At 46.4% G+C, this 27,901-nt stretch overlaps 4 protein-coding genes and 1 long non-coding RNA gene across 8 annotated transcripts in view; 3 read left to right on the top strand and 2 right to left on the bottom strand.

The window, feature by feature from the left end:
- The window catches only part of LOC127605926 (actin remodeling regulator NHS-like), a 43,024-nt gene extending 40,333 nt beyond the window's left edge, over positions 1-2,691 (top strand). For all 3 annotated transcript variants that reach the window (XM_052073826.1, XM_052073825.1, XM_052073827.1), the window contains one exon: positions 515-2,691. In XM_052073826.1, coding sequence (XP_051929786.1) covers positions 515-1,118 — 604 coding nt within the window. In that variant the 3' untranslated portion in view covers positions 1,119-2,691. The remainder of the gene's footprint in view (positions 1-514) is intronic.
- The window catches only part of LOC127605961 (uncharacterized), a 313,508-nt gene that overhangs the window by 104,237 nt on the left and 181,370 nt on the right, over positions 1-27,901 (bottom strand). The window lies entirely within an intron of this gene.
- On the top strand, positions 3,641-8,851 carry zmp:0000001174 (retinoic acid-induced protein 2). Its single transcript, XM_052073872.1, has 2 exons — positions 3,641-3,884; positions 5,633-8,851. Exon 2 carries the CDS (start codon positions 5,671-5,673, stop codon positions 7,093-7,095), a length of 1,425 nt encoding a protein of 474 aa, XP_051929832.1. The 5' UTR covers positions 3,641-3,884; positions 5,633-5,670; the 3' UTR covers positions 7,096-8,851.
- On the bottom strand, positions 9,566-27,142 carry LOC127605939 (sex comb on midleg-like protein 2). The gene is made up of 15 exons (XM_052073857.1): positions 27,017-27,142; positions 25,944-26,065; positions 25,794-25,847; positions 25,585-25,655; positions 25,029-25,263; positions 23,042-23,130; positions 22,714-22,957; positions 22,304-22,584; positions 21,621-21,720; positions 21,343-21,546; positions 19,633-19,797; positions 19,130-19,258; positions 11,109-11,315; positions 10,809-10,969; positions 9,566-10,306 (listed from the first exon to the last, which is right to left on the bottom strand). The coding sequence occupies exons 2-15, from the start codon at positions 25,963-25,965 to the stop codon at positions 10,181-10,183; spliced, it is 2,088 nt and encodes a 695-aa protein (XP_051929817.1). The 5' UTR covers positions 25,966-26,065; positions 27,017-27,142; the 3' UTR covers positions 9,566-10,180.
- Positions 12,024-16,340, top strand: LOC127605956 (uncharacterized). 2 transcript variants are annotated; one of them, XM_052073883.1, is made up of 4 exons: positions 12,024-12,200; positions 12,303-12,457; positions 12,970-12,985; positions 14,809-16,340. In XM_052073883.1, exon 4 carries the CDS (start codon positions 15,039-15,041, stop codon positions 15,786-15,788), a length of 750 nt encoding a protein of 249 aa, XP_051929843.1. In that variant the 5' UTR covers positions 12,024-12,200; positions 12,303-12,457; positions 12,970-12,985; positions 14,809-15,038; the 3' UTR covers positions 15,789-16,340. The 2 variants fall into 2 exon arrangements, with proteins under 2 accessions (XP_051929843.1, XP_051929842.1); XM_052073882.1 differs by having other exon boundaries at positions 12,024-12,457.

Genomic DNA, 27,901 nt, shown 5'->3' with positions numbered 1-27,901 from the left:
ACTCGAAGAATATTCATCAAAATGTTTCCGTAATTGCACAAGAAAGAAACCCCGCTTATTTTAAATTAATCCAACATGAAAAAATTTTGTGGATTTTTTTGGGATGAAAAGACAAAAATTTGAATATTTTTGTACTTTCAAAGACATATTTTTTCTCTGAATTTTTTTTATACATGATAGTGTTTGTTATTTTTGAAAATGCTGTATAGTTATTGCTGTTGTCACAGTACCAGAATAAAATTTTCATTTCTTTCTCTAAAATTCCACTTATTCCCATTTTTTTTTTAAATTCTAGATTTTGTACAAACTTTTTTGAAGGATTTAAACTTTCATGGAAAAAACACGTTCCTCGATTTAAAATGTCTAAAATTCAGCTTTTTTTTTTCAAGAACAAAAATGACTTCATACCCGTAAAATTTTAACTTGCAATCTTGAAGAATATCCGACTTTTGACGATGTAATCCAAAGCATACCACATCATATATCAAACCGGAGGTGTTTTGTGTTCATTCAGGTCAAAGAGGAAAGTGTTGGGCAGGAAGAACTCCGGTGAGCCGTCTGTTCGGAACGGCCCGTCGTCCATTAACGGCACGCCGCCGCCGCCCCCTGGTGGCGGCGGTGCCCCCGTCTCCCCATGTCCTGCCTCCGCGTCGCCCTCGTCGGCGCCCTCGGGCCCTCAAAGGACCCCCGGCCCCATCTACAGGAACGCCAAGAAGTCCAGCACCTCCAATGAGGAGTTCAAGCTGCTCCTGCTCAAGAAGGGCAGCCGCTCCGAGTCCAGCTACCGCATGTCGGCCACCGAGATACTTAAGAGCCCCGTGACCCCCAAAGGTTCCGCGGCGGGAGAGGACGAGGCGGCGGTGGAAACGGCCGAAGCGGCGGCGGCGGTGGCCAGGTCGCCCGACGCCGAGGGCTTCTTTTTGCCCAAACCCTGGACGTCGCCCCAATCCAGGCTGGGCCGCGCCAGGGTCCCGCCTCCCGCCAACAGCAGCCGCTATGCCGCTCGCGCGCGCTTCTTCTCGCCGCCCATGCAGGCCATCTCCGAGGGCGAGGCCGAGAATTCCGACGGGAGCCCCCACGACGACGAGCCGGTCGCGCCGCGCCCGCGATTTGCCTGACAAAAAAAAAAAACGGTCTTCGTCTTCCCTCACTGTACGTAACACATCAGCTACTTAAAAAAAAAAAAAAAAAGATGGCGGATGGGGGGAGTCGGATATTGTCACGAAGAGAAAAATTAACGAATAATAATAAATAATACATATTTTACAGAAAATTATATTTTCAACAGAAAATAGTTTTAGGTAATTTTGTTTGTCACCCCCCCACCCTCAGAAAAAAATAATTAAAATGAGAATAGAAAAGTACATTTTAGAGGTTTTTATGACCAAAAAAAATAAAAAATACACTTGTCTATTTTTAACCCAGAACGTTTGCAAGAAAAAAACCTTCATAAACAAAAGTTGGAGAAAAGAAAGTTAAACATATGTTTTGAATGCTTCCTGCAAACTAAAAAAATCAGTTCAATCTCAGAAAACATGACTTTTTTTTTTTTTTTTTTTTGCGTAATGCTTTTCTTCTCATTGTTTCCGTGTAATTCTCCGTGGTGGCATCCAGACATGAGAAGATGCTGACATATGTATTCTGTGAATACGTCACAAGTCGGACCCGCCTTGGCATAAAACCACTCTTGAGATATTTTTTAAAACGACGAGATTTGTTGTTCATGTATTTATCACAACATCGGTTAAAAACTAAGTTGATGTTATGCGCCCGAAGTGGACAGCAAGTCAATTTACATAAGGAGGAAAAAGGCGAGGGATGAGTTGAAATGACGTAAGCAAGTTGTTAGCTTTTGTTTTTGGTTGGTTTGTTTTTTTCTCAAGAAAAACTAATCAACAAAATGTGCTGTCTTTTGGGATTTGGGTGACTTGGCGTGTTTTTTTTAAGAATGTTTGGAAACGGTTGAGTAAGTGTTACGCATGTCGGAGCCAGGTTGGACGCTAATGTGGTGACGCAACACCCCCCCCCCTCGCCATCCTCCCCTCTTATGCAATAAAATCAAAGTCTATTTTATCCAGATCTCTATTGTTTTATAAGACGACACATTGTAAAAATAGACACTGACTGAGTATGACAGGCGACATCATCCTTTTTATCCCCCCCCCCCAAAAAAATAATAATAATAAGGATACTTTCTGCAAATGTTGCCCCTTTGGACAGTCCACTTGGCCTTAAAACCCCCACTTCACTAACTTGTCTTTTGTGCGTTCGCGTGTGTGTATATAAATAATACACGTTCTCGTAGCGAAGATGCTAACAGGGTACACAAAGAATTTTGTCATTCCAACTTTTTTTTTAAGCACTGATAAAGTGATTTTTGTTTTGTTTGTTTTTTGCTGTACTTGCTCGTACTCCAACGGTGGCGAGGGTGCGTTTTGACTACAATTGGACTACACTGCCACCTTGTGGATGTATTTAGTTTTGTACAGAGTTGTAAATGAAAATGAGCGTTGGGTGAATTGTGTACAAAGAAGACGAAACGTGTTTACATGGACTTTAAAGTGATGTACATTTTTTAGCTCCGGGGAGAAAAAAAAACCTTGGTCTTGTATTTATTTTGTGAGTAAACGACGTGGTGGAGTGCAAACGTGTATCTGACAAAAGGAGAAATAAATGTGATGGAAAACATCACCTCGCCCTTTAGTGTCATGGTAATGTTACTTTTGGCCACTGGAGGGAGACAGCGAGATACCTCGAGTTAAAAGCCATCAAAAGACTACAGTTGAAGTCCCCCATCAGAACAATAGAATCCCCCAGGGGGGTGCGCTCGCTTGCGCATCCCCCAAAAAGGGTGGCTACTCTGAACTGCTGCTTGGTGCATAGGCACAAACAAGAGTCAGAACCCGTCCCCCGATCCAAAGGCGGGGTGACCCCCAACGTACCAGCTCGGGCTCCATCCCTGACAATCCATATCCTTACATTTAGTTTCTGTAGCCTGGCATCAGACTGCCTTTCGCCGCCACCCAGTTCACAGGGCACCTGACCCCTTTGGCCCCTCCCACAGGTGGTGAGGCCATGGGAGGAGGCCCGGCCCCGTGTTACCTTTTTGGGCCCCATGGTTGCAAGCCCACCAGCGAGAACCCCACCTCCTCAATAGAATACATTAAAGCACCTCCCCCCCACACCCCTTCCCACCTCTGCCTGGTGGGCCTGAGGCTGTGGGAGACAGATAGGGACCCTGGGGGCATCCCAACACTCCTCCCTCCCCCCACACACATCAAGACTGCGTATTTGACAAGACACATAAGGTGGATATTTTTAGGAAATCTTTTAGGAGAAAAAGTTCAATAATTTAGAGAACAGACACGGGTTTTTTTCAATAAATAATTTCTGTGGTTATGACGAAAAAGTCACGTTTTTAAGTATATTTATTTTTTAGCGAGAGGTAGAATAATAACCTTTTATGTTAAAAAGTAAAATGTTTTCTCGAAATAAGCCATTTGTTTATTTACTTACTTTACTTTATCGAAAAAAGGGACGTTTTTTTTTCTTCGATAAAGGCCAAATATTTTTGAGGTGGGGAAAGTCGATTGAATTTAGTGGTTGGAGAGGGGGCGGGGCCAAGTGTGGAGACTGCGCGCGCAATTCCGACGTGGCGTCACTTGGCCACTGAAGGGAAGAGCAGAGACCCGCAAGGATGAGATAAGCCTTGTCGCTTTTTTTTTTTTTTTACCCCCCGCCCAGCGTTATAATCACCAGTCTTTGTAATATTTATTGCGACCTTTTCCAAAATCACGGAGGAGGGCGGCTCGTCGTCGCCAGCTGCTCTCGAACCGCTGCCGTGGGTGTGCTTCGCAGTTGCACTGTGTGTGTGTGTGTGTGAGGTGAGTACTTGAACGTTTCATTGATGCATCGACGTGCAAGGGAAGGAAGGCAAAGGGAAAGAGATGATAATCATGACGCAGGCTCGCCTCATGTCTGTGTCATTTTTGAAACAATATTTTGACGATTCTGCTTTTATTGCTTCGTGTGGTTATTCGGGTGTTTCGCTCGGCTCGCCGTTTTCGCCTGGCTCGGCTATTTATCGTTCATGTGTGATTTAGCTCACGGTTAGCTAGCCTTGCTCGCAGGCTAGCGCTGTCACTTTGCTGTCCGGTCTTCTGTTCTTATGGCAACCGAGGCGAGGCGAGGCACCGCCCCCCAACCCCCCACTTTGTACGTGCGCGTCACCCCCTCCCGTTACTGTCAAAGTCGTCGCCCTGGACGCCCACGACAGCCAAAAAAAAATCTTTTACCTTTGACGACACCAAGTTCGTATGTGACGCGAAGCATGATGTCAAATCGTTTATTTGGAATCACAAAAATATTTTTCTTTACGTTACTATTTATGATTCTAGAAATTCTGTCATTTATCTATCCTTTTATTCACACAGGTAACAGTCATGTGTATGTATAATAGTTGATTTTAATATGTTGATGTTTAATTATGTATATTTCTTGAACCAAAACTGTTTTTTTTTTCAAAGTTCAGGTTTAATGGTATTTATAATTCATTTAGTTAAATGGAGCAATTTAATAAAGTAAGGTGAAATATGGACGTAAATTATTGATTTGGATACAAAACAATTCTTTTTATAGTTAATTTAATTATAACTTTGCTCGTGTGCGATACAGTTTATTTCAACACTCTCATTTTTAACATTATTGTTTTTAATTAAAATGAATAAAACAGTTAACCAAATAAGGGTTCAAATGAAGATGTATCATAGTAAATTCGGATAATACACGATTAAAATAAAATCATTATCCTTTAATTTTTTTTTTTTAAACAACATAGTTGGTATTCATCTTGATCAATGTTTTTATCTCATTGGTTGCACAGATTGTATAATTGAAGAACACACGGCTAGAAATGACCAAACTATACACTCGTGTTTATATTAGCTTTGGATGCCGCATTATGTAAATTTGCATCGCAGTCTCCCCTTTTCTGTTTTATGGCTGTCCACAGTCTCCTCTCGGAGGAGAGCCTCATTCGACCAATGGATTCAGTGCAGATCCCTCGGTTTTCCCTTTAAATTACACGCCCTTTGAGGCAGTTGTTTTCTTCCTGCCAGCTTGCATAAATTACATCATTGAGGCGAGGGTTGAAGGAGTCGATGAGGGGGGGGGGGGGGGTGAATGTGGAAATAATTACAGTGGAGGGCTTTTTCTTCAGTCAATTAGCCGCAGCACAAACTAGCATCTAACAGATGACGTGTGAGCTCGGCTACATGCTAGCGACACACTTCAACTTGTTGTTGTGACCGCCGGCTTACCCCACCAGGGGTAGCCATAGTGAGTCACTGGCATGATTTTCTTGGCGCAGTTTCCACACAGGGTCCCCTTCCAGACACGACCCGACCAATTTTTTAAAAATCTGAATCGAACAAGCACGTCTGTCACAAAGATGTCGTCCATTTGTATGTCCCGTTGCCGCCCTTCCCCCCGCCCCCAGTCATGAATAATTGACCCGTGTGTCATCAGATCTTCCACTTAGATCTTGACAAGCAGAGGACAGGCCGACGTGTGGAAGGCTACCAGAGATGGGATTATCGAGCCGTCAAAACACCTCGTGTGTTTTGTGTTTCAGGTTTTCCTAGAAGGACAATGGAAGCGTGAAGGCACTGAATGAAGACTCAAATCCTTGGAAACATGGAAACATCTGATGACTTGGCCCGTTCCGATATGGCGGGAGAAGCGGAAATGGCAGTCAAAGAGGACCAAGGCGTAATTCCGCCTGCTTGCCAGGAGTCCGGCGGCACAGTGGGATTAAGCAAGGTAGACCTCGCAGAGACGCCGGGGTCAACGGTGGGAGCGGACGCCGCCGGCGCTCCACCGAGCGCCGTGGCTGTCAAAATGGCCACCACCGTCCTACATCCTGTTTGTCTGGGAGAGAACCCCCTGATGCTACCCATCCACCTCCAGATGGCGGCGGCCCCCGGGCCCCAACTGGGTCCAATCGGGGCAGGGTCTTACTTGCTGACAGGCCCCAACCAGGTCTCCCTTCCGCTGGTCTTGGATCCCGCCGTGATCCCACAGAACAACATCATGTGTCCCAATCCGTTGTCCTTCCTGGAGCAAAAAACAGGGACGGCACCCACGCAGGATACCAACCTGTTCTCCCTCCTCCAGAACCCCGCCTTTGCCGCAATTCTACAGGATCTTTTCCCACCCCAGACCGGTCCTGCCACCTGCCAATCTCTTGGCCCCCCATATGTCCCGCCCACCTACTCGTCCCCTTTGGCCCCACTAGTCCCGCCCGCGACTCTCCTGGTCCCGTACCCCGTGGTCATCCCGCTGCCGGTTCCTTTGCCGATCCCACTGCCCATCCCTGTTCCCCAGACCGAGGACTCCAAGAGCAACCTGCCAAAAGGCATCTGCATGGAAACCAAAAGCACTCAGACTCCCAGAGAGCAAGACGCGGTGCAGAAAAGCTCGTCCCCGCAAGTCCTGGACCTGTCTATGCGAGGACCATGTCCTCTCGAACCCAAACAGGAATACCTCAGTCCACAGCTGCAAGACGGCGTGCTGGACTTGTCAGTACCCGCTGCCCAGAAACACCACACCCCGTCCCGCGGTTCCATGCGGTCTCTGGAACGTAGCGCCAGTCTTGACTCTAAGATCCTGGGCAGTCTGACATCTTTGGACTTCACTCGTCAGCACAAGTGGATGGTGGATGGCGGTGTGGGCGGGTCTTCCTCCCTGGGGCCGGGGTCGCCCAACCTGGAGATCGTCGGCACCCCACAGACGGCCAAGGTCATCGTCTCGGTCAAGGATGCCATCCCGGCCATCCTCTGCGGGAAGATCAAGGGCCTCTCGGGAGTGTCCACTAAGAACTTCTCCATCAAACGAGACGGGAGCCAGGGGATGCCACCCCAGCTCTTTGAGGTGCCGTCGCCCCGGTCTCCGGCGTCCCAGCATGGTCCCAGCGCCTCCCTTAAGAAGGTCCACGGTAAAAACCGAGCCATCAAGCTGAAGAAAGTCAGCTCGCAGGAGATCCACTTCCTGCCCATCAAGAAGCAGAGACTGGCGGCGCTCTTACCCAGGAAGTAAGCGACGGCGACCCCTCGAGGAGCCCAACAATCACTGGAACGCACTGGTTACACGAAAGCAGGGTTTGCTCAAGTGCACACTCAAGGGCTTTTTCCTTTTTTGACGTTATGCCTTACGTCCACATTAACGGCACTACGGGATATGTTTCACTGTTTCCAAGGCACATCTAGTCCCAAAAAGCTGCCAAAAGGGACTTTTGGGTGAACTTAAAATGCATTGCAGTTGAACCTTGTCTACGCACATGTCCAGCTGTTCATCGTTTCACTTCTGTGTGTACAACTTGCCGTTCTCTAACAAGAGACTCGAGGTCGGAATGCACAACAGGTGTTCGATCCGTGAAAATTTCCAAGGCTATCCACGTCTTTGCCTTTCTGTGACTCATCCAGTCTCTCCGTTGAAACCTGTTGATGTGACACCCTTGGATCGATGGCCACGTTTACCCCGAGAACATCCTGTCCAAAGGCTCCTTTATGGCCACTGAGCTTATCGTGTCATCAGCAGGTTGACAAAAAGAATTGGATGAGTCCTGAGCAGTGGGGGAGAAGTGGCAGTAAAACAGACCCGAAATTCTGATGTCACGGTTTTATCGTGTCTTCGGTGGCTTGCAACAACGAGAGGCAGAATGGAAGAGTCAAGTAAAGGCATAGGCATGTATGTCCTCGGAAATGTTGTGACTTTTTAAAAAGTCCTCATTAGAAAATGGAAAACCGTACCAAAAATTCTGACACATTGAATGAACAGCTGGACATGTGCATTCACCTTCAAAGGTTTTACTGCATTTCTGGTTCATCATGAAATGTCACCCCAAAGCCCATAATATCCCTAACCTCTTAGGATGAAGTATATTTCAATGTTTCTCGACATGTATTGAGCCAAGGCACTCATTTTAGAAAACAGGCTCAGCACCAAACCAAAATGTCACTAAAAATGAATCCTTGATAAGCTTGTCTGAATTTACTCACAAATTGACTTAGTCTGGTGAAACGCGGGCATGTCTGGTTGAGCACAAAGCTCTTATTCACTTGTTTTGTTGTCACTATACATCACCGGCATCAAGAGATCAACAAAACTTGAGCAATTTACGACTCTTCCTGATGGCAAATCACTGATCAATATGACTGAGTTAGGGATAAATCCATAATGTGCGCATTGGGTGGTGTTTTCTTCTTAGTCTTTTTTTTATTTTTAATTAATCCCAACCGATACGCAAGTTGTACTTTTTGTAACCTGACTGTCGGTAATGCGAATTTGTACTTTCACAAAAAAAAAAAAAAAAAAGTGCTCTTTAAATTTGAGCGCAACTTTGTTGGGAGGCAATTTTGTTCTGATGCCGTTAATCTGTATGCGTACGTATGTGTGTTATGGTTAGCATTAGGGTTAGCGGTGACGCTAACGTGGCGGTTTGTTTAGCTTCCCGAGTGCACTTTGTGGTTGTAGTTTAGTGAACAAGAAGAAAAAGGCCTGTTGGATTGTGATTATCTTTGCGGTGAACAAATGAAAGCCTAATGTACGAGCTCCGTATTTATTATAATTTATACTGTACATTTTCTCTTTGTTTGATCTGATCGACTTGGCTAATTTATTGTTTGTAAAAATAAAATAAAATAAAATAAGATATTTATACAGCGTGTCAGAATGGAACGGATCATGCGAGTGACTCGTTTTGGCAACCCCTAAAGCTGTGCCGCAAGTCACAACAACATTTTTAAGTGTGATTTGCTTCTGAAATACTTTAATAAGAGTTCTTTACATCGAATGCGTGTCCTTCTTTTCCCCTCAGCACTTTCATTGGAATTCATTCATGCCTGAATTCAGCATTTTCTTTCCCCCGAAGAGGCCGGCCGTGTATTGTTTTTGACGTGTCTTTTGCACAGCCAATTTCCGGAATTAGTCAACGGCTGCTGTTTGATGACATTCAGGTGTCAGCTTGCAGCCAAGACGCAAAGATGACATATTCGGCAACGGAGACTTCAAAAGTATCCTGCTCAAAATAAAATCAAGGGTGTTCCCTTGATTTTTTTTTTTTTTGTTGCAGTTTTTAATGTTGTTGTCAAGCATTTATTCAAAAGTTGAGTTTAATTTAGTTGCGGTTGAGTTTCCCTAAAACAGCAACACAGTAAAAAAGTCACAAAAGTATCCCTAGCGACTTAAGGCGGAAAAACAATGCAAATAGTCCAAGTCATTCCCCGCATTCTATGGAGAAGAGTAAGAGATTGAGAGAGCATTGTGGTGCCGTAAACGCACACAAATAGTGTTTGTGTCTTAAAAGATAATTTTTTTTTTAAGTCGGTCAATTAGACTTGCAATATAAGATGAGGTTTAAAAATTAGGTCACATTAAAAAAAATGGTATTAAAAAAAATCTCCTGATGGCTGCCCCTTTTTTGTATTGATTTCAAATGACTTGGAGGTGAAATTTAGGTTAAAAGCAAAACCTTATCCCGAATATGCGGGAGGTGTTAAAAAAAAAAAAAAAAAGGCTGGCACTAAACGAAAGACGGGCGGTATTTTTTTATTTCAAGTTATATGTAGGCTATAAAAAAAAAAAAACCCTGATCATTTACAAACTGTACATCCGGCCGCACGCTCAACGTAGTTAAACCCGGGAATGCTGCGCGAAGAACAAGTGCCAACTCAAATTTAAGCTCCTTAGGAAATGTAGGACTGCTTCATGACCTCGTAGTGAGTTTGGTGGCATCTTGTTGACCTGAAGGGAGGACTGCATTTCCTCAGGGTTGTCAAATGAGGAAAAAAAAGTGCTATGATGTCATCCTGTGGCAATTACAACCTTTTTTTTCTTTTTTTTTTTTTTAGATAGAAGGGTCAATGAGTCGCAGATATTGTCTACTCGCGCGGCTGGGTTCCTACTCCCCACCAACAACAGGGGTTCACTTTAGTTGATGATGGTGCCCATCCCCGGTGTTCCAACTAGACAAGAGGGTGTGCGTTAACGGAACGCATCGGGAGACATTTTTATATTCCCTGTGGAGGACCGCGGATAATGGGAAAAAGTCATAAGAACGCTACGGAGGAGGCTGGAGAGCCTCTTGTTGCGCTCGACGTCAGTCACATGACCTGGTTGTGGGTCACACTTTACCCTGCTTGAGCCTCTCGATGTGGTGGCACAGCTTGAGGGCGGGCCCCAGCTTGAGGCCCATGTACTTCATGATCATGTCGCTCCGCAGCAGCATGAGCGCTTTGCCGTCGATCTCCTGAGAAAACGCAACACACACACACACACACACAGGTGGAATTAGCGGTTGGAATGCTAATAGTGTTGTTTTCAATTACAGCTAAAGAGATTTTTTTTTTTTTTTTGGTGGGGTTTTAAGAACATGTTATTTTTTTAAATAAGGTTTTTTTTTTTTAAGGGTACAAGGGGGTTAATATGAACCGGTCAATTTCAGAAATAAGCCTTTTATTTTTAATGGTTTTATGGAGGAGTTGTTTGATTTTGCGGAGTCAACAAATAAAAACATCAAACAATCGGCATCCTGTCGTAAATTCACCTTTATTCTTGTGTAATTTGCGCCACAGTAGCTGGTTTGCGCTTTAACTCGGCATATATTCAAACATAATACAGTAGTCACGAAAACAACATTTAATTTTCGTATGTGTTTTGGAAAAAAAATCGTCTAACTTAGCCTTTAAAAAAAAAAAAAAAAAAATTAAATAGCAATGCTAACTTTTTCATAGAATGCGAGGCTAACTTACGTGTTTCCGGAATAATTCTGCATGCGGCGCCAAAGTCGCAGGGTCAGCATCCCTCACAAACTGCATGACCTCGTCTATGGACCAGGACGCCGGGTTTTTGGTGGGCGTCTGCCGCCCCTCCCTCTCCGTCGCGCTGCTCTCTGGGCCAGTGGTGGAGCTAGCTGCGGTCAAAACATTTAACGGAGAAACAGGATCCTGACATTAATTTGTGTATTCGACTTTCTATTTTTAGCTGTTTGTTTTTAAATAGGTGCCAAGGTATTAATCAAAACAAAACAAAAGGAAGCTTTCGCCGCACACCTTCAACGCGCCGTAGCATCTCTGCCGACACCAACTCGGCGGGATTGGAGGCGACTCGGCGCGGAACGGGGGTTGCTCCGGAAGGCGAGTAGCGGTACTCGGAACGACTACGTGCCATCAGCAACCGAGGCGTCGCGGCGTTGGAAGCGGATCCCATGTAGCGCTGCTCCTTCATCAGGACGTTTTCTTCGTGCGGCAGCGTCTCGGCTGCAAAACACGCAAAAAGTTTCATGATAACGACATATATACGGCAAATATACGACACAACGTTTGAAATACAATCAAACTGGGTTTCTGTTTTAACTGTTTCATTCCGCAAGACGTACTTGCACGCCTTTTTAAAATTAGGCCCCGCCTACCAAGTTTTTTTTTGCATCATGGGGGGGAGGAGGGTATGAATAAGCCCTTTGTATTGTTAAATCATGTAAAAAAAAAGCCACCAGTAGGTGGCAGTGGTGCCTCACGTGTTTGAAATGCATGCTTTTACAAAAAGATCTTTCTCTGTTTTTTTGCCCTGGAATCACCATTTTCATGAAAATTAGGATAGAAACTGATTTTTTTTTTTCCTGCAGAAGGAAGAGAGTCCAAACTTTATTTTGGTAAGCACCATGTTTATATAGCATTAGAACCAAATTTCTGTGGGCCTTGCAAGATCAGTCAAAATCCAGTAAAACGCTGGGACTGAAGGGGCTGCTGCGGTGAAAATGGCATTGTCATTATGTTGGGATTTGGGATCTAATTTTAGATTTGCTGATAAAAAAAAAAAAGAAAAAAGAAAAGAAAGGCGGTCAGAGGGGGCGGTCGCTACGGACCTGGCATGTTGCAACCACTCGCTCATTGGCTGTACCTTGGCTGCCCCTACTCGCTCATTGGCTACCTAGTCGCCGTCACACTCGACATAAAATGTATAGGCTGCAAGACGTCCGGCGATCGCAAACGAGCGCCCGTCTTCCGCGCTGGTGTCATCAGGAATGATCAATTGGGGAAAAAAAAGCATCTCCACATTACGTGACCTTTGAGGAACCGTGAGGACAAAGACGACAACGGCTGCCATCGCTGACACTTTCGAACTCAAGCAAAGGGGGGCGAAATGTGCGTATAATGCCATCGAATTCGAGCCACGGCAAGGTTGCGTGCTTACAATTCTCAGCCACTCTCTCGACATTATGTCCATAACTTGTTTGCTTGTAACAGGCAGAAAAATGTCAAACGCGCGCGACACAACGAAGCTGCCTGGCCACTGGAATCAACGCCGGTGGGTGCACCGTTAGCCGAGCGCCGTGAGCGGCTTCTGGCAACGGCACCGACGGAGGCGCTTATGGGCTCCAGCTGTGTGGAACGACGAGGAGGTAAGCGCATACCGACGCGCCGATACAAAAAAAAAAAAACGCCTGGACGATAATATATATAACGGAAATATAATAGCGAACATGACACACGGAGCTGAGGACGGGCACACGCAATTCCAAGTAAAAATGTTTAATCTCCGAATAATCATGTGGAAAGGAATGAAACCACCGTGGTTTATTCAGTCTCTTTGTTATTCTTAATGCATGACACTGCTCAAGGTGAATCGTGTGTCCCACGGAAAGGAACACGGCACCAGGCATTTTCTCTCTCTCGGAGTTAAGGGGGGTCGGGGGGGGGGGGCGAAGAGGGCGTGTCCCTTATACATATACGCGTGGGTGTGTGCTCCCTCGTGACTTCACATATTTGAGAGGTTCCCCCCCCCTTTTTTTTTTAAACTAAAAGTGGAATACACGTGTATTCCATAATGAATTAGCCCGGAGGTAGAAATTTGGACCCTGCTGTCCAATCGCAGTAAATGGTCAAATGTTTGTCTTGTTTCTTTGTCTTTCAGACAGAGAAGGAGTCAGGTGAGTGATTCTGTTGCTTTTTTTTTTTTTTTGCGCATGCGCACATTGAATAGATTGCCAGTCCACCAGTATGACATGGTGCCCTCACACCACCCACTTTAATTTTCATTCATTCATTCATCTTCCGAGCCGCTTGATCCTCACTAGGGTCGCGGGGGGTGCTGGAGCCTATCCCAGCCGTCTTCGGGCAGTAGGCGGGGGACACCCCGAATCGGTTGCCAGCCAATCGCAGGGCACACATAGACGAACAACCATCCACGCTCACACTCACACCTAGGGACAATTTAGAGTGTTCAATCAGCCTGCCATGCATATTTTTGGAATGTGGGAGGAAACCGGAGCACCCGGAGAAAACCCACGCAGGCCCGGGGAGAACATGCAAACTCCACACAGGGAGGCCGGAGCTGGAATCGAACCCGGTACCTCTGCACTGTGAAGCCCACGTGCTAACCACTGGACTACCGGGCCGCCCTCACTTTAATTTTGTTTTTTCAAATTTGAAGAAAATGACTTCAGACGATATAATCCAACTGATCAATCATTTATGTTGGGCTTTTATATCTGACATCGGAAACCATTTTTTGTATGCACCTTTCTCATGTTCGTTTCTGTTTGCAACTCACTCTTGTGGTGTTTGGTGATTTGTTTGTAGCACACCTGAGCTCTCGAGTGTGATTTGTGAGATTGTGCCTACACAACCCGCTCCTATTTAGTGAATGAGGGGGCGGAAATGGTTTTCTTCATTGATTCGAGCATATCTTTGCACATGCATGCGAGTGACCGCCATATGCTCGGTCGGGGGCTGGGTGAGATGATGGAAAATAAAATCTCTCGGATCTATGATTTGAGTAAGAGAAATGTTCATGTTCTATTTTGTTTTGTTTTGTTTTTAACTTCAAAATAAAACAAAAGCAGCACAGGCAGGTACCAGGCTCAAGAGCATCGCGTACAAAGTCAACTTAAAATTCGATAAACGGCTCCCCGAGGTAGACCCAATTTGAAGATGATTTCTTATTGTCTGTCGGCGTTTTTTTTAAAAAAAAAAAAGGCGGACGCTGATATGAGTCAGAATTGCAAATATCGGCCTGGCTGATAATCTAATATCAGCTAATAATAAACATTCATTCATTCATCTTCCGTACCGCTTGATCCTCACTAGGGTCGCGGGGGGTGCTGGAGCCCATCCCAGCCGTCTCCGGGCAGTAGGCGGGGGACACCCTGAATCGGTTGCCAGCCAATCGCAGGGCACACAGAGACGAACAACCATTCGCACTCACACTCACACCTAGGGACAATTTAGAGCGTCCAAGCAGCCTGCCACGCATGTTTTTGGAATGTGGGAGGAAACCGGAGCACCCGGAGAAAACCCACGCAGGCCCGGGGAGAACATGCAAACTCCACACAGGGAGGCCGGAGCTGGAATCGAACCCGGTGCCTCTCCACTTTGAAGCCGACGTGCTAACCACTGGACTACCGGGCCGCCCTAATCATAAACATTTCCAGTAAATTCTAAAATTCAAATTATTGGGGGGGGGTTTCTGGATCACTTGCATGAAAGTCAGGATTCTGCTTCATGAATTTTCTTTAAATTCCCTATTAAGAGCCAACCTTCTATTTTCTAATCCGTGGTTCATTCACATCAATGTGCAAATTTGCCAATGGCGGGGGCTAATAAAGGGTGACCTCATCGAATCTCATCCGAGCTGATCTAATGGAAAAATTCCCAATCATCGTGATGGATAGTTGCCGACTTTGAAAATGCCCCCCCCCCCTGAATTTTTTTGCAAGCCTCATTGCTGACATCCATTGTCTGTTATTTTTAGATGGGCCGAGCGGCGTCGCAGATGGCGAACGTCTGCTGGACGCCGTGCGAGACGATCACAATTATCTACGGGATGAGGTGACCTACTCCTCGCCACTTGACAGTGGGGCCGTCGGTCTGCGCGAACACGATTATTCGTCCACGCGGGCCGCCCCGGGCCCGGGCGCTCACGAGGTCGCGGACTTCCGACTTGAAAACGACCAGGCCGCTCGGGTCCACACGGGTTTACCCATGGAAAAGCTGCTCAAGCTGACGGTGAAGGTGCAATATTACGCCACGCCTGGCTTTCCGCTGTCCGTGCCCTCCCAAGTAATCATGACGCTAATGACGCTCAAGACCAACCGACCCCTGGCCGACCTGAGCAGGTACTTCCGCACGTCCGAGAGCACGGCCCTAGAAATCGTCTTGTATTGGATCGACATGCTGGCCAAGGTCCTCCGCCACTTCATCTCGTGGCTACCCAAGAAAATCATCCAATCGACCATGCCCAACGAGTTGGGGGAGCGGTTTCCCAACATGACCTGCTTCGTGGGCTACAGCGAAAGCATCCTGTACAAGCTTGACGGTCTCTCGCCGTTCACCACCGCTAAGTACCTCCTGGCCGTAGCCCCGTGCGGCTTGATCATGTTTATGTCGTCCGCCTACACCGGGTGCCGCGACCACGCCGACATGGTGCTGGACTCGGGATTACTGCACTTCCTCATGCCGGGGGATGAGGTCATGATTCAGGGGGGCTTCGCCATTAAAAAGCTGCTCTTTGCGCGGCAAGTCAAACCGGTTGTGGGGTCTCTGGGTAAAAATGACGGCCGGCCCGCCTCCGCTTCGTCCTCCGCCGGAGATCACGTCCAAGGCGCCATTCAGCACTTAATGACTTACCGGATACTTTCGCATGGAGTGCCCACTAAGTTAGCACCGTACATAGACGAGATTCTCTGTATCTGCGCTGCTCTGACCAATCTGAGAAATGAATTTTTAAACTAATGCAACATTTTTACCTCCAAAACCCTTCAGGATACCCGTGCCTTTTTTTTTTTTTAATTTGGCTTGTTGAAACCAAAAATGGGGTGGCCCGGTAGGCCAGTGGTTAGCACGTGGGCTTCACAGTGCAGAGGCACCGGGTTCGATTCCAGCCCCGGCCTCCCTGTGTGGAGTTTGCATGTTCTCCCCGGGCCTGCGTGGGTTTTCTCCGGGTGCTCCGGTTTCCTCCCACATTCCAAAAACATGCGTGGCAGGCTGATTGAACGCTCTAAATTGTCCCTAGTTGTGTGTTTGGTTGTGAATGGTTGTTCGTTTCTGTGTGCCCTGCGATTGGCTGGCAACCGATTCAGGGTGTCCCCCGCCTCCTGCCCGAAGACAGCTGGGATAGGCTCCTGCACCCCCCGCGACCCTAGTGAGGATCAAGCGGTTCGGAAGATGAATGAATGAATGAAAACCAAAAATGCCTGATTTAGTGCCAGCCAATTCCTGGGGATCGTTTGAATCCTGGTGAATTGTTGTCATGGCAACATTCCAAATTCCTGGAGGGCCTGATTTGTGCATGCTAATGAGAATACAGTCATACCTCGGTTTTCAACCATAATCTGTTGGAAAACCGATTTGTTCAAAAACCGAAACCACGTTAAAAAAAAAATCTTTATTGAACACGTCAACTCACAATGGAACGCTACACAAGGAAGCGACACTTCCTCGTGTAAGGAAGGCGAGAGGAGTCAAATGGTGCATTCTAGTGCTCTGTTTGGTTGAGAACCGATTTTCTGATTTTCGAACGTCTCTGTTCTCGACCAAATCGGTTTTCAACCAAAAATTTCGAGTTTTTTTTATGCCTCAGATCACGACCGAATTTTGGTTCTCGAACAAACTGAGCGTACTTGAATGCACCGTTTGGCTCCCCACTCCTTCCTTACACGAGGAAGTGACGCTTCCTTGGGTAGACGAAGCAGTGACGCTTCCTCGTGTCGCTTTCCATTGTTCAATAAACATTTTTATTTTAAAAAGAGCGTGGTCTCGGTTTTCGAACAGCCTTCTGGAACGGATGATGGACGAAAACAGAGGTTTGACTGTTTGTATTTTTTTTAATGGAAGTATTTCACTGCGAATGCTTGCACACGTAGCGAATTCGGGGTTTGTAAAACGTCGCAAGGATCAAACGTTTCCGGGCTCCCAGAAAACCGATTTCTGCGGCTGCGAACGTGTAATGGGCCGCACGTTTTGTTAGCATGACATCTCTCGGTTAAGAGGTTGAGGAGAAATATTTGAAGAAGGGAACATTCTTTGTCCGATTTAACGGAGCACGACTCGGTTCACATCTCATGTTTGGGAATCTGGCGCGACAAAACGCAAGAATATTTACCGGGCAACTGCAATCTGGAGCCTGGGAGTACCAAAGGAATGATGGGAGAAATATGAGATTGTTTTCGACACGCTAGATGTTAACTTTCATCTGGTGTCTGTGACAACGCACATGAGGTGAACGTCTCGTTCGTTAAATCCATCGCCCCCCACCCTCTTCAGCTGTCCGATAAATTTATGTCAATTCCGTCCATCATCGTGCCCGATAAATTTATGTCAATTCCATCCATCATCGTGGACCACTACGCAGCCACTTCAAACCTCAGGAGAATAATAATAATAATAATGACGGCTTGGATTTTGAAAGCACCGTCCGTTCAAAGGAGCCAAGGATGCTGAGTTAACTAAACTTGGCGGGGTGATTTAAAATTCTAAGCTTGAGCCTCCTAAGCGGTGGGGGTTTTGAAGATGATGTTTAGCATAGAAAGCAATGTTTATTCACCGATAATCTCGAAGAGGTTTCGAAAAAAAAAAATGTTGAGGTGTTCTGTTTTTTTCCCCCTCATCCATTTCCAATCACGCCCCATGTATACTTGCGCACGCTGATGTTTAGCAGGCTACCGATAGGCCCCCCAACGAGTGGAAATCGGTAACAACTGATAGCCTTGTTAAAATGCATCGGCGGGTGGAGGGCGAGGTTAAAACTCTCCAAATTCTTAAGTTCACTCAAATTTTTTTTTTTTTGGGGGTGGGGGGGTGGGGGGGGGTCCACACATTTGCAGGTGCTGAACCACTAGTTTGCGGGGTTCCACTGTAGTACTTATTTGGTCTTTTTGGATGCAGACTCATGAATAGAAATGTAATCTTTCCGATTCTCGAGTTTGTCACTTCTTACACAAAGTTTTTAGTGTGCTGTTAGTTCAATCGATCACTGTCATAATTCATGCATGTGAATCTCGTTCAATTAATTTTGGTAGAAGCTACGTTAGTCACATTCCTGCTGTTATATAAATCGGGATGTACTGGATTGTATTGGTCCTGGAAAGACGAGCCAGCTATACATACACACACACACACACACACACACACACACACATACACACATATATATATATTCCGTCTTGTATGTGTGACTGTAATTTCAGTCGCTACTATTTATGATTTCCAATCTGCTTTTATGTTGTAGCATTTTTTTTTAGATTTCATGATTCAAATCCAAACTTGTTTTGTTTTCACTCGTTGTCCCAGGATGTGCCAGTACGGGTGCAAATCGCAAGGCGATAATCAAAAAACATCTTAGATTTATAAAGCACCTTTGAACAGACCCAAAGACACATGGCAACACTCACCTTGGGAGTGCCAAATAATAGGATGCCATGTATAAATAATAGGAAGACTTCGACTCAACATGTGTCAGCCAAAGCACTCGCTTTTTTGCACTAATGCGCCCATCTTTTTTTTCCTTCAGTGCGCCAGCACAAAAGAACTTTCCACGGAATCGCAGTTTACGATTTGATTGAGACAAAAGTTCTGCTTGTCTTTTTAGGCAATTTTGAAAATGTAAATCGTTAAAAATCTGATCATGATAACGTTCTTGATTTGAATCACAATGCTACAAGCTGCCATTGAAATATAGAAAAATCAATAAAAATATCTTTAATAAATTATAAATATAACAGACCCCCCCCCACCCAAATGCACTTATGCAAATATTAAACATCTGGTACAGACAATCACGAAGACTTCATTCCTTCCCACCCCTCGAAAGGATGGTCGCACTAGTGCAACTTTTTATTATTATTATTGTATTTTTTTGGGGGGGGGGGGAACATACCATTGGAAAATGAGGGTTTGGGTCTCGAGCCCTGATCCAAAGCCATTGTTTGCCTTTGACTTTGAGCACCTTATGCACGGCATGAATGTACTTCCTACTTTTATAATAAAGCAACATATGCTCTATGAATTCACGTTCCTCGTCCCGTTGTTTTTATTTCCCGACGAGACATTTGCATGAGAAGGAGGCCGACAAGTACCTTCCGAAGGGTGGACGTCTGCGCGTACATGCTTGGGCGACAGGGGAGCGGCGTGCGGAGGCGAAACCCCGGCCAGGCTTCGCTTGCCCACTCGGGTCAGCGAGGGTGAGTCCAGCGCCTCCTCCTTCACTGGAAGTAAATGAAACGCGAGCACTCATAACGATGATCCACGGAAATGAATTGAAATGCCATTAATGTCACATTCATTCAAAAAAAAAAAATCTTGTTTATTTGGCGTGTACTTTTCGGAAGACGGTCAAACCAGCCGCAGCAACAGTTATTCATGCTCTGCAAATATAGCTTCCAAAGAAACGTAACTTAGCAGAGAATACATTAACATCAATGCCTTGGTACGCTTTTATTTTGAAATTGTTCCCAGTACCACGCGGTGGCTACCTTGACTGGTCTTTCCGATTGCTGTCACCAACATCAATATAACATGACCCCCAAAATCATATTCAATTGCTAATAAAGGATGCTAAATTAATTCCGCCGACGTGTACCTGACTTGGTCCGATCGAAAGAAGCGGCGTAGAGGCCGAATGGTTGGCTGCTGAACAGGTTGTCGCACTGCAGGTGGCGGCAGACCGTTTCCAAGAAGCGCAACACAAAGGCGGCGCTGGAGGCCGACGGCAGCTTGACCACGCGGACCCCCCCGTCCGTTCTCACTGGGAACAACACGGTCGTCTCATGAGTAAGATTATCTTTTGATGCTGGGCGGGGGGGAACTTGCAGACTGTTTATGTGCTTGCCTGGTGCTGCTGTTTTGGTGAGCAATTAGATCAAATGAACCGGGGTAAAGCTCTTGTTTCCAGTTTTGCGTCTATCTGAGTGGATGTTCATTCATTCATTCATCTTCCGTACCGCTTGATCCTCACTAGGGTCGCGGTGGGTGCTGGAGCCTATCCCAGCTGTCTCCGGGCAGTAGGCGGGGGACACCCTGAATCGGTTGCCAGCCAATCGCAGGGCACACAGAGACGAACCACCATTCGCACTCACACTCACACCTAGGGACAATTTAGAGTGTTCAATCAGCCTGCCATGCATATTTTTTGGAATGTGGGAGGAAACCGGAGCACCCGGAGAAAACCCACGCAGGCCCGGGGAGAACATGCAAACTCCACACAGGGAGGCCGGAGCTGGAATCGAACCCGGTACCTCTGCACTGTGAAGCCGACGTGCTAACCTCTGAGTGGATGTATGATGATGTAATAAGTACAAGGGGTGAAAACGCAGTGCTACGCTAACGGGTAGCGAACGCGGTAAATATGTTGGTGCATGTAAGTGGGTGTAAGGGTGTAAGTGGTATGTTTAAAACAAAAGCCTGATGTTTTTGGAATATGAGGCTGTAAATTCTATCGCGTTTTTCTACCTTTGGTACTCAAAAGCCCTTTACACTGTTTACTCGTTGACCCACTGATGACGCAGCATCAGGGGGTTCAGTGTCTTGCTCAAGAACACTTCGACAAGGGGATTGAACCCCCAAACTCTGGGGTGGGAGGCGGTCCACTCTACCACTGACGATCGGATTTAGCAAAAACATTTGGTATGGCGGCCCGGTGGTTAGCACATCGACCGCACAATGCAGAGGAAGCGAGTTCGATTCCAGCTCCGGCCTCCCTGTGTGGAGCTTGCGTGGGTTTTTCTCCGGGTACTACGGTTCCCTCCCACATTCCAAAAACGTGCATGACAGGCTGATTGAACACTCTAAATTGTCCCTGGGGGCGAGTGTGACCGTTGATGGTTGTTTGTCTCTGTGTGCCCTGCGATTGGCTGGCAACCGGTTCAGGGTGTCCCCCCCCGCCTACGGCTGGGATAGGCTCCAGCACCCCCCCCCCCGACACTTGTGAGAAAACGGATGGATGGATAGATTTGAAATGGGCATCACGCCCTGCGGTGTGAATGTAGCCCAAGTCCTGCCGTGAATAGCAAAATTAGATTAGTCCACTCCTCAAAAGGTGCAGACTGGCTATGTGCCGTTAGAGGGCGCCAAAGCACTCCTTTTTCCAAAGTCAAACTCATCAGCTCTTTCAGTGTATTAATTGCTCGGCATCAAACGCCACAAGATGGGAGCAAAGCAAAACTAGTATTGCTTTTATTGTTCCGACCTACGTCCAGGTTCAGGTTACGTCGCCACTGTGGTAATGGAATTCTGTTTTAAAGTCGGCCCGTGTGAGTTAGAATCGGGACCGCTGGACTCGGTAATGCATTACCTCTGACCGCCTTTCCACCTCCCGAGTGCGTCTGTAGAGCGCCCAGCAACACTTTGGGCTGGTACGCGCAGTCTAAACAAGACTGGACCACCTGCTGGAGCACCGAGTTGACCGGTGCCGGGCCGAAGTGGTCGGGCAGTTGCTGCATCTGCTTGCGGTCCAAGTGTGGGCCACAGTTTGCATGTTTGTTGACGTACACGCACGCTGGAAGAGAAAAAGAAAAAGATAAGTACGAGGAGGTTGCAAAAAAAGGACCGGCTAGGACGTGATGTCGGCACCTGTTGACACCACTGTGGGCAAGCTGGCGGGGCTGCCGCGTTGAACCTGGATGGCGGGCGCACCGGAATGCGACAAGCTTTGGAGAATCTTGGATTTTCGCTAGAAACGCACAGGTGGTGACACAGATGAAACCTGATATTCAAAAACTTGAGTCCAGTACAGTAAAGTACTTGCTTGCACTGGCCAATTCATTCAAATTTAATTGTGATTTGGGCTTCTTCATTCATTCATTCATCTTCCTAACCGCTTGATCCTCACTAGGGTCGCGGGGGGTGCTGGAGCCTATCCCAGCCGACTTCGGGCAGTAGGCGGGGGACACCCTGAATCGGTTGCCAGCCAATCGCAGGGCACACAGAGACGAACAACCATTCGCACTCACACTCACACCTAGGGACAATTTAGAGTGTTCAATCAGCCTGCCATGCATATTTTTGGAATGTGGGAGGAAACCGGAGCACCCGGAGAAAACCCACGCAGGCCCGGGGAGAACATGAAAACTCCACACAGGGAGGACGGAGCTGGAATCGAACCCGGTACCTCTGCACTGTGAAGCCGACGTGCTAACCACTGGACTACCGGGCCGCCCTGTTTGGGCTTCTGGTCATCATAAAAAGGAGGCACCAATTACTGGCATTTTTTTCCGCGAGTCGTTATCCCCCGCAATCATCTGAAAGAGTCTCACCCTGCTTCCGGGTTTCGGGCCTCTTTTCTTGTGCGGCCGAGGCGCGAGCCGGACGTCGCGAATGGCGGCGCCGTCGTTCTGGGCGGCGGCGGCGGCGGCGGCGGCTTCGGCCACGGCTTTGAGGAGGGCGAGGGTCTCGCTCTTTGGTCGGCGACCGCGTACCCCCTTCCTGACAGGCAGCCGGGGCAGCGGGTTGGGGAGCCTGTAGGGGGCCTGCAGGGAGCGCCTGGTGGGCTTGGAAGGCGACGACGTCAGGGCGGGCGGGTTCTTCGTCAAGGTGACTGCAATGCAAGTGCAACACCAACCAAGTCACAATCTCGATTTTCTTATATTTGGCTCCTTAGTTTCATTCTTGGCCGCCACGTCTCCCCCGTGTGTAAGCGTTAAGCGGCCATTGCGGAGACACGTACCGCTGTTGCCGGGCGGCTGCAGGCTGTGTTTGGTCAACGAGCACCAGCCCACGGCGAAGATGTCCCGCGAGTCGTACTTGCACCAGTAGTCAAAAGCGCCTCTCCAGCCGTCGAACGTGACGAAGACCTCGTCGCCCATCACCTCGCCGATGGTGGCCGGGCAGATGAGGTGGGGGTTCTTCTTGTCCACCGCCTCCAGCTTCATGCCCACTTTGAAGCTGTTCTGGGGGGGCCTCTGAGGTTCCTGAAAGCGGAGGTGACGTCATTGCGGCGAGTGCATCGAAGTTTGAAGATTGTGCATATAGGCGGTCTCGGCGGGAAGGAAGACCTTCTTGAAGGCCGCCGCGGGAGCCATCTCCGCTCCATTCAAGGTTCTCAGCAGGAACATCGGCCATGAGGACGCATTCATGCGAAATCCTGCAGAATGACAATCACTCCGTGATATTGACTTGATGCGGTGTTATGCTCTCATTTCATTCATTCATCTTCCGAGCCGCTTGATCCTCACTAGGGTCGCGGGGGGTGCTGGAGCCTATCCCAGCCGTCTTCGGGCAGTAGGCGGGGGACACCCTGAATTGGTTGCCAGCCAATCACAGGGCACACAGAAACGAACAACCATCCACGCTCACACTCACACCTAGGGACAATTTAGAGTGTTTAATCAGCCTGCCACGCATGTTTTTGGAATGTGGGAGGAAACCGGAGCACCCGGAGAAAACCCACGTAGGCCCAGGGAGAACATGCAAACTCCACACAGGGAGGCCGGAGCTGGAATCGAACCCGGTACCTCTGCACTGTGAAGCCGACGTGCTAACCACTGGACTACCGGGCCGCCATGCTCTCATTTCATTTTGTTAAATATGTTGTGATTCGGGCGCGCTGGTGTCCGGTGCTTAGTGCGTCGACCTCAAAGGTCGCGGGTTCGATTCCGATTCCGGCCGGAGTTTGCATGTTCTCCCTGGGCCTGTGTGGGTTTTCTGTGGGTACTCCGGTTTCCTCCTACATTCCAGGCTGATTGAAAACTCTAAATTGTCCCACGGTGTGAATGTGAGCGTGGATGGTTGTTTGTTTGTGTGCACTGTGATTGGCTGGAAACCAGTTCAGGGTGTACCCCCACCTACTGCTCCAGCCCCCCCGTGACCCTTGTGAGGTTAAAGCGGATCGGAAAATGGATGGATGGATGTTATGATTCTTTTTTTCCCTTCTTTTTTTGGGTGATACGCCAGGTCGCATGTCATGGGACCCTGGTATATTAAGATATTTTGTGATGTTTTCTTTAATCAATGTATATCTTCTCAGTGAAAAACTGCTTTGAGATGATTGCATGACTTGGTGACTTGCTTGCCTAAGCAACTTCACAGATGGACTCCGGAGCCTGCTTTGACGACTTCAGAGATAAACTATTTAGCCTGCTTTGACGACTTCATAGTCTGCTTTGCTTGAATTGTCAAAACTTGATTGTGATCAATGCCACTTGATTACACAACAAACAGTGTGGCGTAGGGAGGGATGATGAATGGCCACTCACCCCTCCCGATGCACACACTTTAGAGGATAAAAGGAGGGGGAGCGATGCTCCTCAGCAGAGTCCGCTGTGGGTTAGCGTACGAAACGCCCAGCTCGTATTGAAGCTCACTCTGCTGAGGGTGTTGGCTCTCCACCCTAATGGCATACGGTAAGAGTTCTTTAGCTTCATACAACTTGTTTGAACGGTGTTATCACTTCTGTGTGGGACCAATAAAGTGCCTATTGTTGGTAGCCAGAAGTGTCTTGTTCGTTATTTCTGAGCGCCTATCTCCGACGATCCTTTATAAAACTTGATATTCATTCAAATTGAGTATCAGAAGTGTTTCAAAACAGACCCTCATCAGGGAATTGCCCTCAGGTGCGCTGTCTCTAATTAACAAAACAGGTGAGCCCAGGTGTGCAGGTGCCCACTCAACACGGAGCAACTTGGTCGTGTGTCATGTGCCAAGTTTAACGTGGTGTAGAAATAAAACTCTGCTCATGAGAAGGCTGGTTGACTGAGCTCTTTCTTTCCAGTCACCTGGATTTTCCTCTGCCTGACTGAGACTCGGAACGGTGCCGGTGAGTACAGAGGCATGCTGTAACTATTACCGTCAATAAGATCACATATTAATTGTGGATTTTAATGTTTGTGTGGTGTCCCAAAAAAACATTAGCAAAGGACTTTTTGGCTCTTTTAATTGAGTACAACGCATTGTTCATTTTGGTCAATCAGTCTCAAACTTAATTTTTTATTTAAGTTTATTTGACCCAAAAGTCGAGCTAATGTGGGGGTACGACTGTCTTACCCAGAGGGGGCTGTAGCATATCTCCGTTCTTCTCGCAAGTGCCGATGGGCTGGATGTCAGAGGAGTCCACCAGCCTCCAAAAGTCGTTGCTGTTGTCGCTGCCGTCCAGGCGCAGCCGCAGGCGCACCCCAGTCAGTCCCATGACCGTGGCGATGCACACCGAGGTGGCATTGCGGGGGTCGTGGGCCTCCAGCTTCATGCCAACCTTGAAGTCGTTGGACGGTGGGACATGAGCCTGCGTACGGTGACGAAAAGGAGCCAAGAATCCTGTAACTGCTCTGTTGCTGACCAAAACGGCAGCGCTTGAACCGTCTCAGATACACTACTGAATAAAATTTAGTTATTCGGTAGTACTGAATAACTAAATGTGGTAACAATCATAATTATAAATGGCTAACACTGCGTCTGAGATATAAAGGCCCCTAAGAAGAAAAAAATGCGATCTAACAATATAAATAAAATGGCCCAGACCCAAAACTGCAACGGATCACCCAGGCCTTGTTTTGGCTTGCATAAAAATAATTATAAAATAAAGAGACATGACATAAGATCGTACCTGACGAAAACAACTCTGTGGCGCTGGCGACGAGGACGTTTCTTTTAGATATTCTTCCCAGGCAAAAGACTCTGATGAAAAGGACAAATTGATGTTCGCTTCAAAGTTTGCTGAATGTGCATCTAGTCTATTTATGTTCATTGCAAACACTTCTTTCGTGGTTTTACGAAAGATTTAAGTAGGAAATAATTGCAAAGAGTGTGACTTGCCTTTGGTTACTGTTGTACCTGCTGTTTGCTTCTCTTTTTTGCCATCCCTTTGCTCTAGATCGGAATTAAAATGAAAGGTTGGTGGTTTATGAGTGCACTTGTCAAGTCTCAATAAATGAACACAGATTTCATTAGTGTCTCGTTTCTTGCCTTTTATTTGTGTTTTCCCCATGATGCCTGCCTGGTGTCCAACGGCAACACTTGATATGGGGGCCACTTGGAACCCGCAAAGCTGCTTCTTTGTCTTTCGCTTCTGCTTCTGGCCTTTTTATCTTGGAAACAAATATTCCAAACATGAAAATACAATCGCAGACATGGGCACAAAAAGGTTGCAAAACGTGTTCATCTCTGAAAAAGACAAATTTTGATTTTTAAGTTATGCAATTAAAAACTTTTGAAACTGTACCAGAATCAAAGGGTTCATCATTATGCATATATGCAAGCACATATTGGCATAAGTAACAATTTTTCTTTTAATATTTCAAATTTATTCTCGGTTCAATTTTTGTAAAATGGCCACTTTTTAAATATTACATTCATTTTGATATTTTTGCTTAGTTAAAATTATGCCCTTATTACATCTTTACTCCCCTGATTTGATAAGATGAACATGTTTTGTTGTAATTAACTTTTATTCTCACATTTGAGTTGCATTTTTGTAAAATGATCATTTTTCTGGTATGCTATAATTTTCTTTCAAAAAATCATGTATTGTTAAAAAAAACATGGTATTTTACAACCGTAACTTTAGCATAGTAACTGAAAGTCGTTAACGTGGTGTAAAAACTGAAACCGGTGGAGAATATAATTATGTAACATTTCAAGCGTTTCCTGTGCTGCCGGTTATGTAATGAGAAATATGCTCATTTTACATCAGCCAGCTCACGTCCATAGGTTAGCCAAGTGTTTAAAAAAAAGTTTAAAAAAAATAGAAATTTATTACAAATGAAAGGCGTACGCGAATTATGGCCCAGACACGGCTATGACGTATAATTACTACGCCATACAGTAGCGCCAGGTAATAGCCGGAGCCACTGTGTTGACAAGTTAGCCGCGTTTGCTAACGAGGTTGGCTAGCTTTTCTTTTTTTTCCTCCTTTTTTACCGTAAGGAGGGCGATATCATCCCCACTTCTATCCCGATCAATTTGCCTAACTCCTCTTTTCGTGTTTTATTTGATAGTCGCTCTTTATAAGTGTCATTTCGTAAGCAAAGTTAACTTACCGCTGACGCCTTTTATTGGGAAAAAATCGAGGAAAATGTAAGCACTTTTTTTTCCCCTTTTCCTAATCGCCAGCTGCCATTTTTTTCCCTCCACTGTTTTGTGCGGTCTGTGGGACACGCATGTATTTTGAGCCAAAGATCGGACGCTTACGAGACACTGAACGAACATTTGATTGGATGAGAGGAAGACTACGGCCAATGTAATTCGGGAGATCCGCAGAGCCAATCAAAGTCTGTTTTCGTAAGCGTTATCCAATCATGTTCCATACATGTCTCCCTGTGCAGTTGGGTTTCTGAAACGATTTCCACTGAATGAGTGGGTGTGTAATGTTTGGGGGAAAAAAACTCATGTCGAAGACTTTTAATTTTGAACTACTTTAAAGGCACGGGCTATGTGAATTTGGGTTACCAGAAACAAAAACAACAGAAATTTTTCCTCCCTTTTTCTGAGATATTTGTCACTCGTTCTACGGTTCAAAATTCATAAAAAGTACGAGTGAGTGAATGAGAGATTGGATGTTTGAAAGTAATTGATATGAGGATGGTGGAAGTCGGAATCTTTTCAACTTTTTTTCCAACAAGAAACAAAAACAACAACAAAAAGCAAGGCTCGTGAGAGCACTTGCTGACGGCTGCCTACTTGGGCGCCATCTTGACTTCAAAGATGTCAAAAATGTTTAATTACGAGTTTTTCTTGTTTTTACAATCTCATTGTCTGAGATTATGAGTTGAAAATGTACAGCTTTGTCAGGGTCAATGAAAACGTTTCCCTCATAATAATGCAATTTAACTTTCTTGAACAAATTTTCCTCATAAAATTACAACGTTAATCTTGTATTTCCTCTTCATTCTCATAAAATGTATTGAAACATCATTCTCGTAAAC

The sequence above is a fragment of the Hippocampus zosterae genome, chromosome 8 (genome assembly GCF_025434085.1).
Source record: "Hippocampus zosterae strain Florida chromosome 8, ASM2543408v3, whole genome shotgun sequence".
Taxonomy (NCBI): Eukaryota; Metazoa; Chordata; class Actinopteri; order Syngnathiformes; family Syngnathidae; genus Hippocampus; species Hippocampus zosterae.
Note: the sequence above shows the minus strand (reverse complement) of the source record. Positions and strands in the feature narration are given on the sequence as shown.

What these genes read in the sequence shown, in the direction of transcription:
- zmp:0000001174 (XM_052073872.1), top strand. Translation starts at nt 5,671, where the DNA reads ATGAAGACTCAAATCCTTGGAAACATGGAAACATCTGATGACTTGGCC.
- LOC127605956 (XM_052073883.1), top strand. Translation starts at nt 15,039, where the DNA reads ATGGAAAAGCTGCTCAAGCTGACGGTGAAGGTGCAATATTACGCCACG.
- LOC127605939 (XM_052073857.1), bottom strand. Translation starts at nt 25,965, where the DNA reads ATGGGGAAAACACAAATAAAAG. An exon ending in GCCCACAGTGGTGTCAACAG is followed by an intron (nt 21,547 to 21,620) that starts GTGCCGACATCA and finishes TTTCTCTTCCAG; the next exon opens with CGTGCGTGTACGTCAACAAA. An exon ending in TTTCGATCGGACCAAGTCAG is followed by an intron (nt 19,259 to 19,632) that starts GTACACGTCGGC and finishes ATTTACTTCCAG; the next exon opens with TGAAGGAGGAGGCGCTGGAC.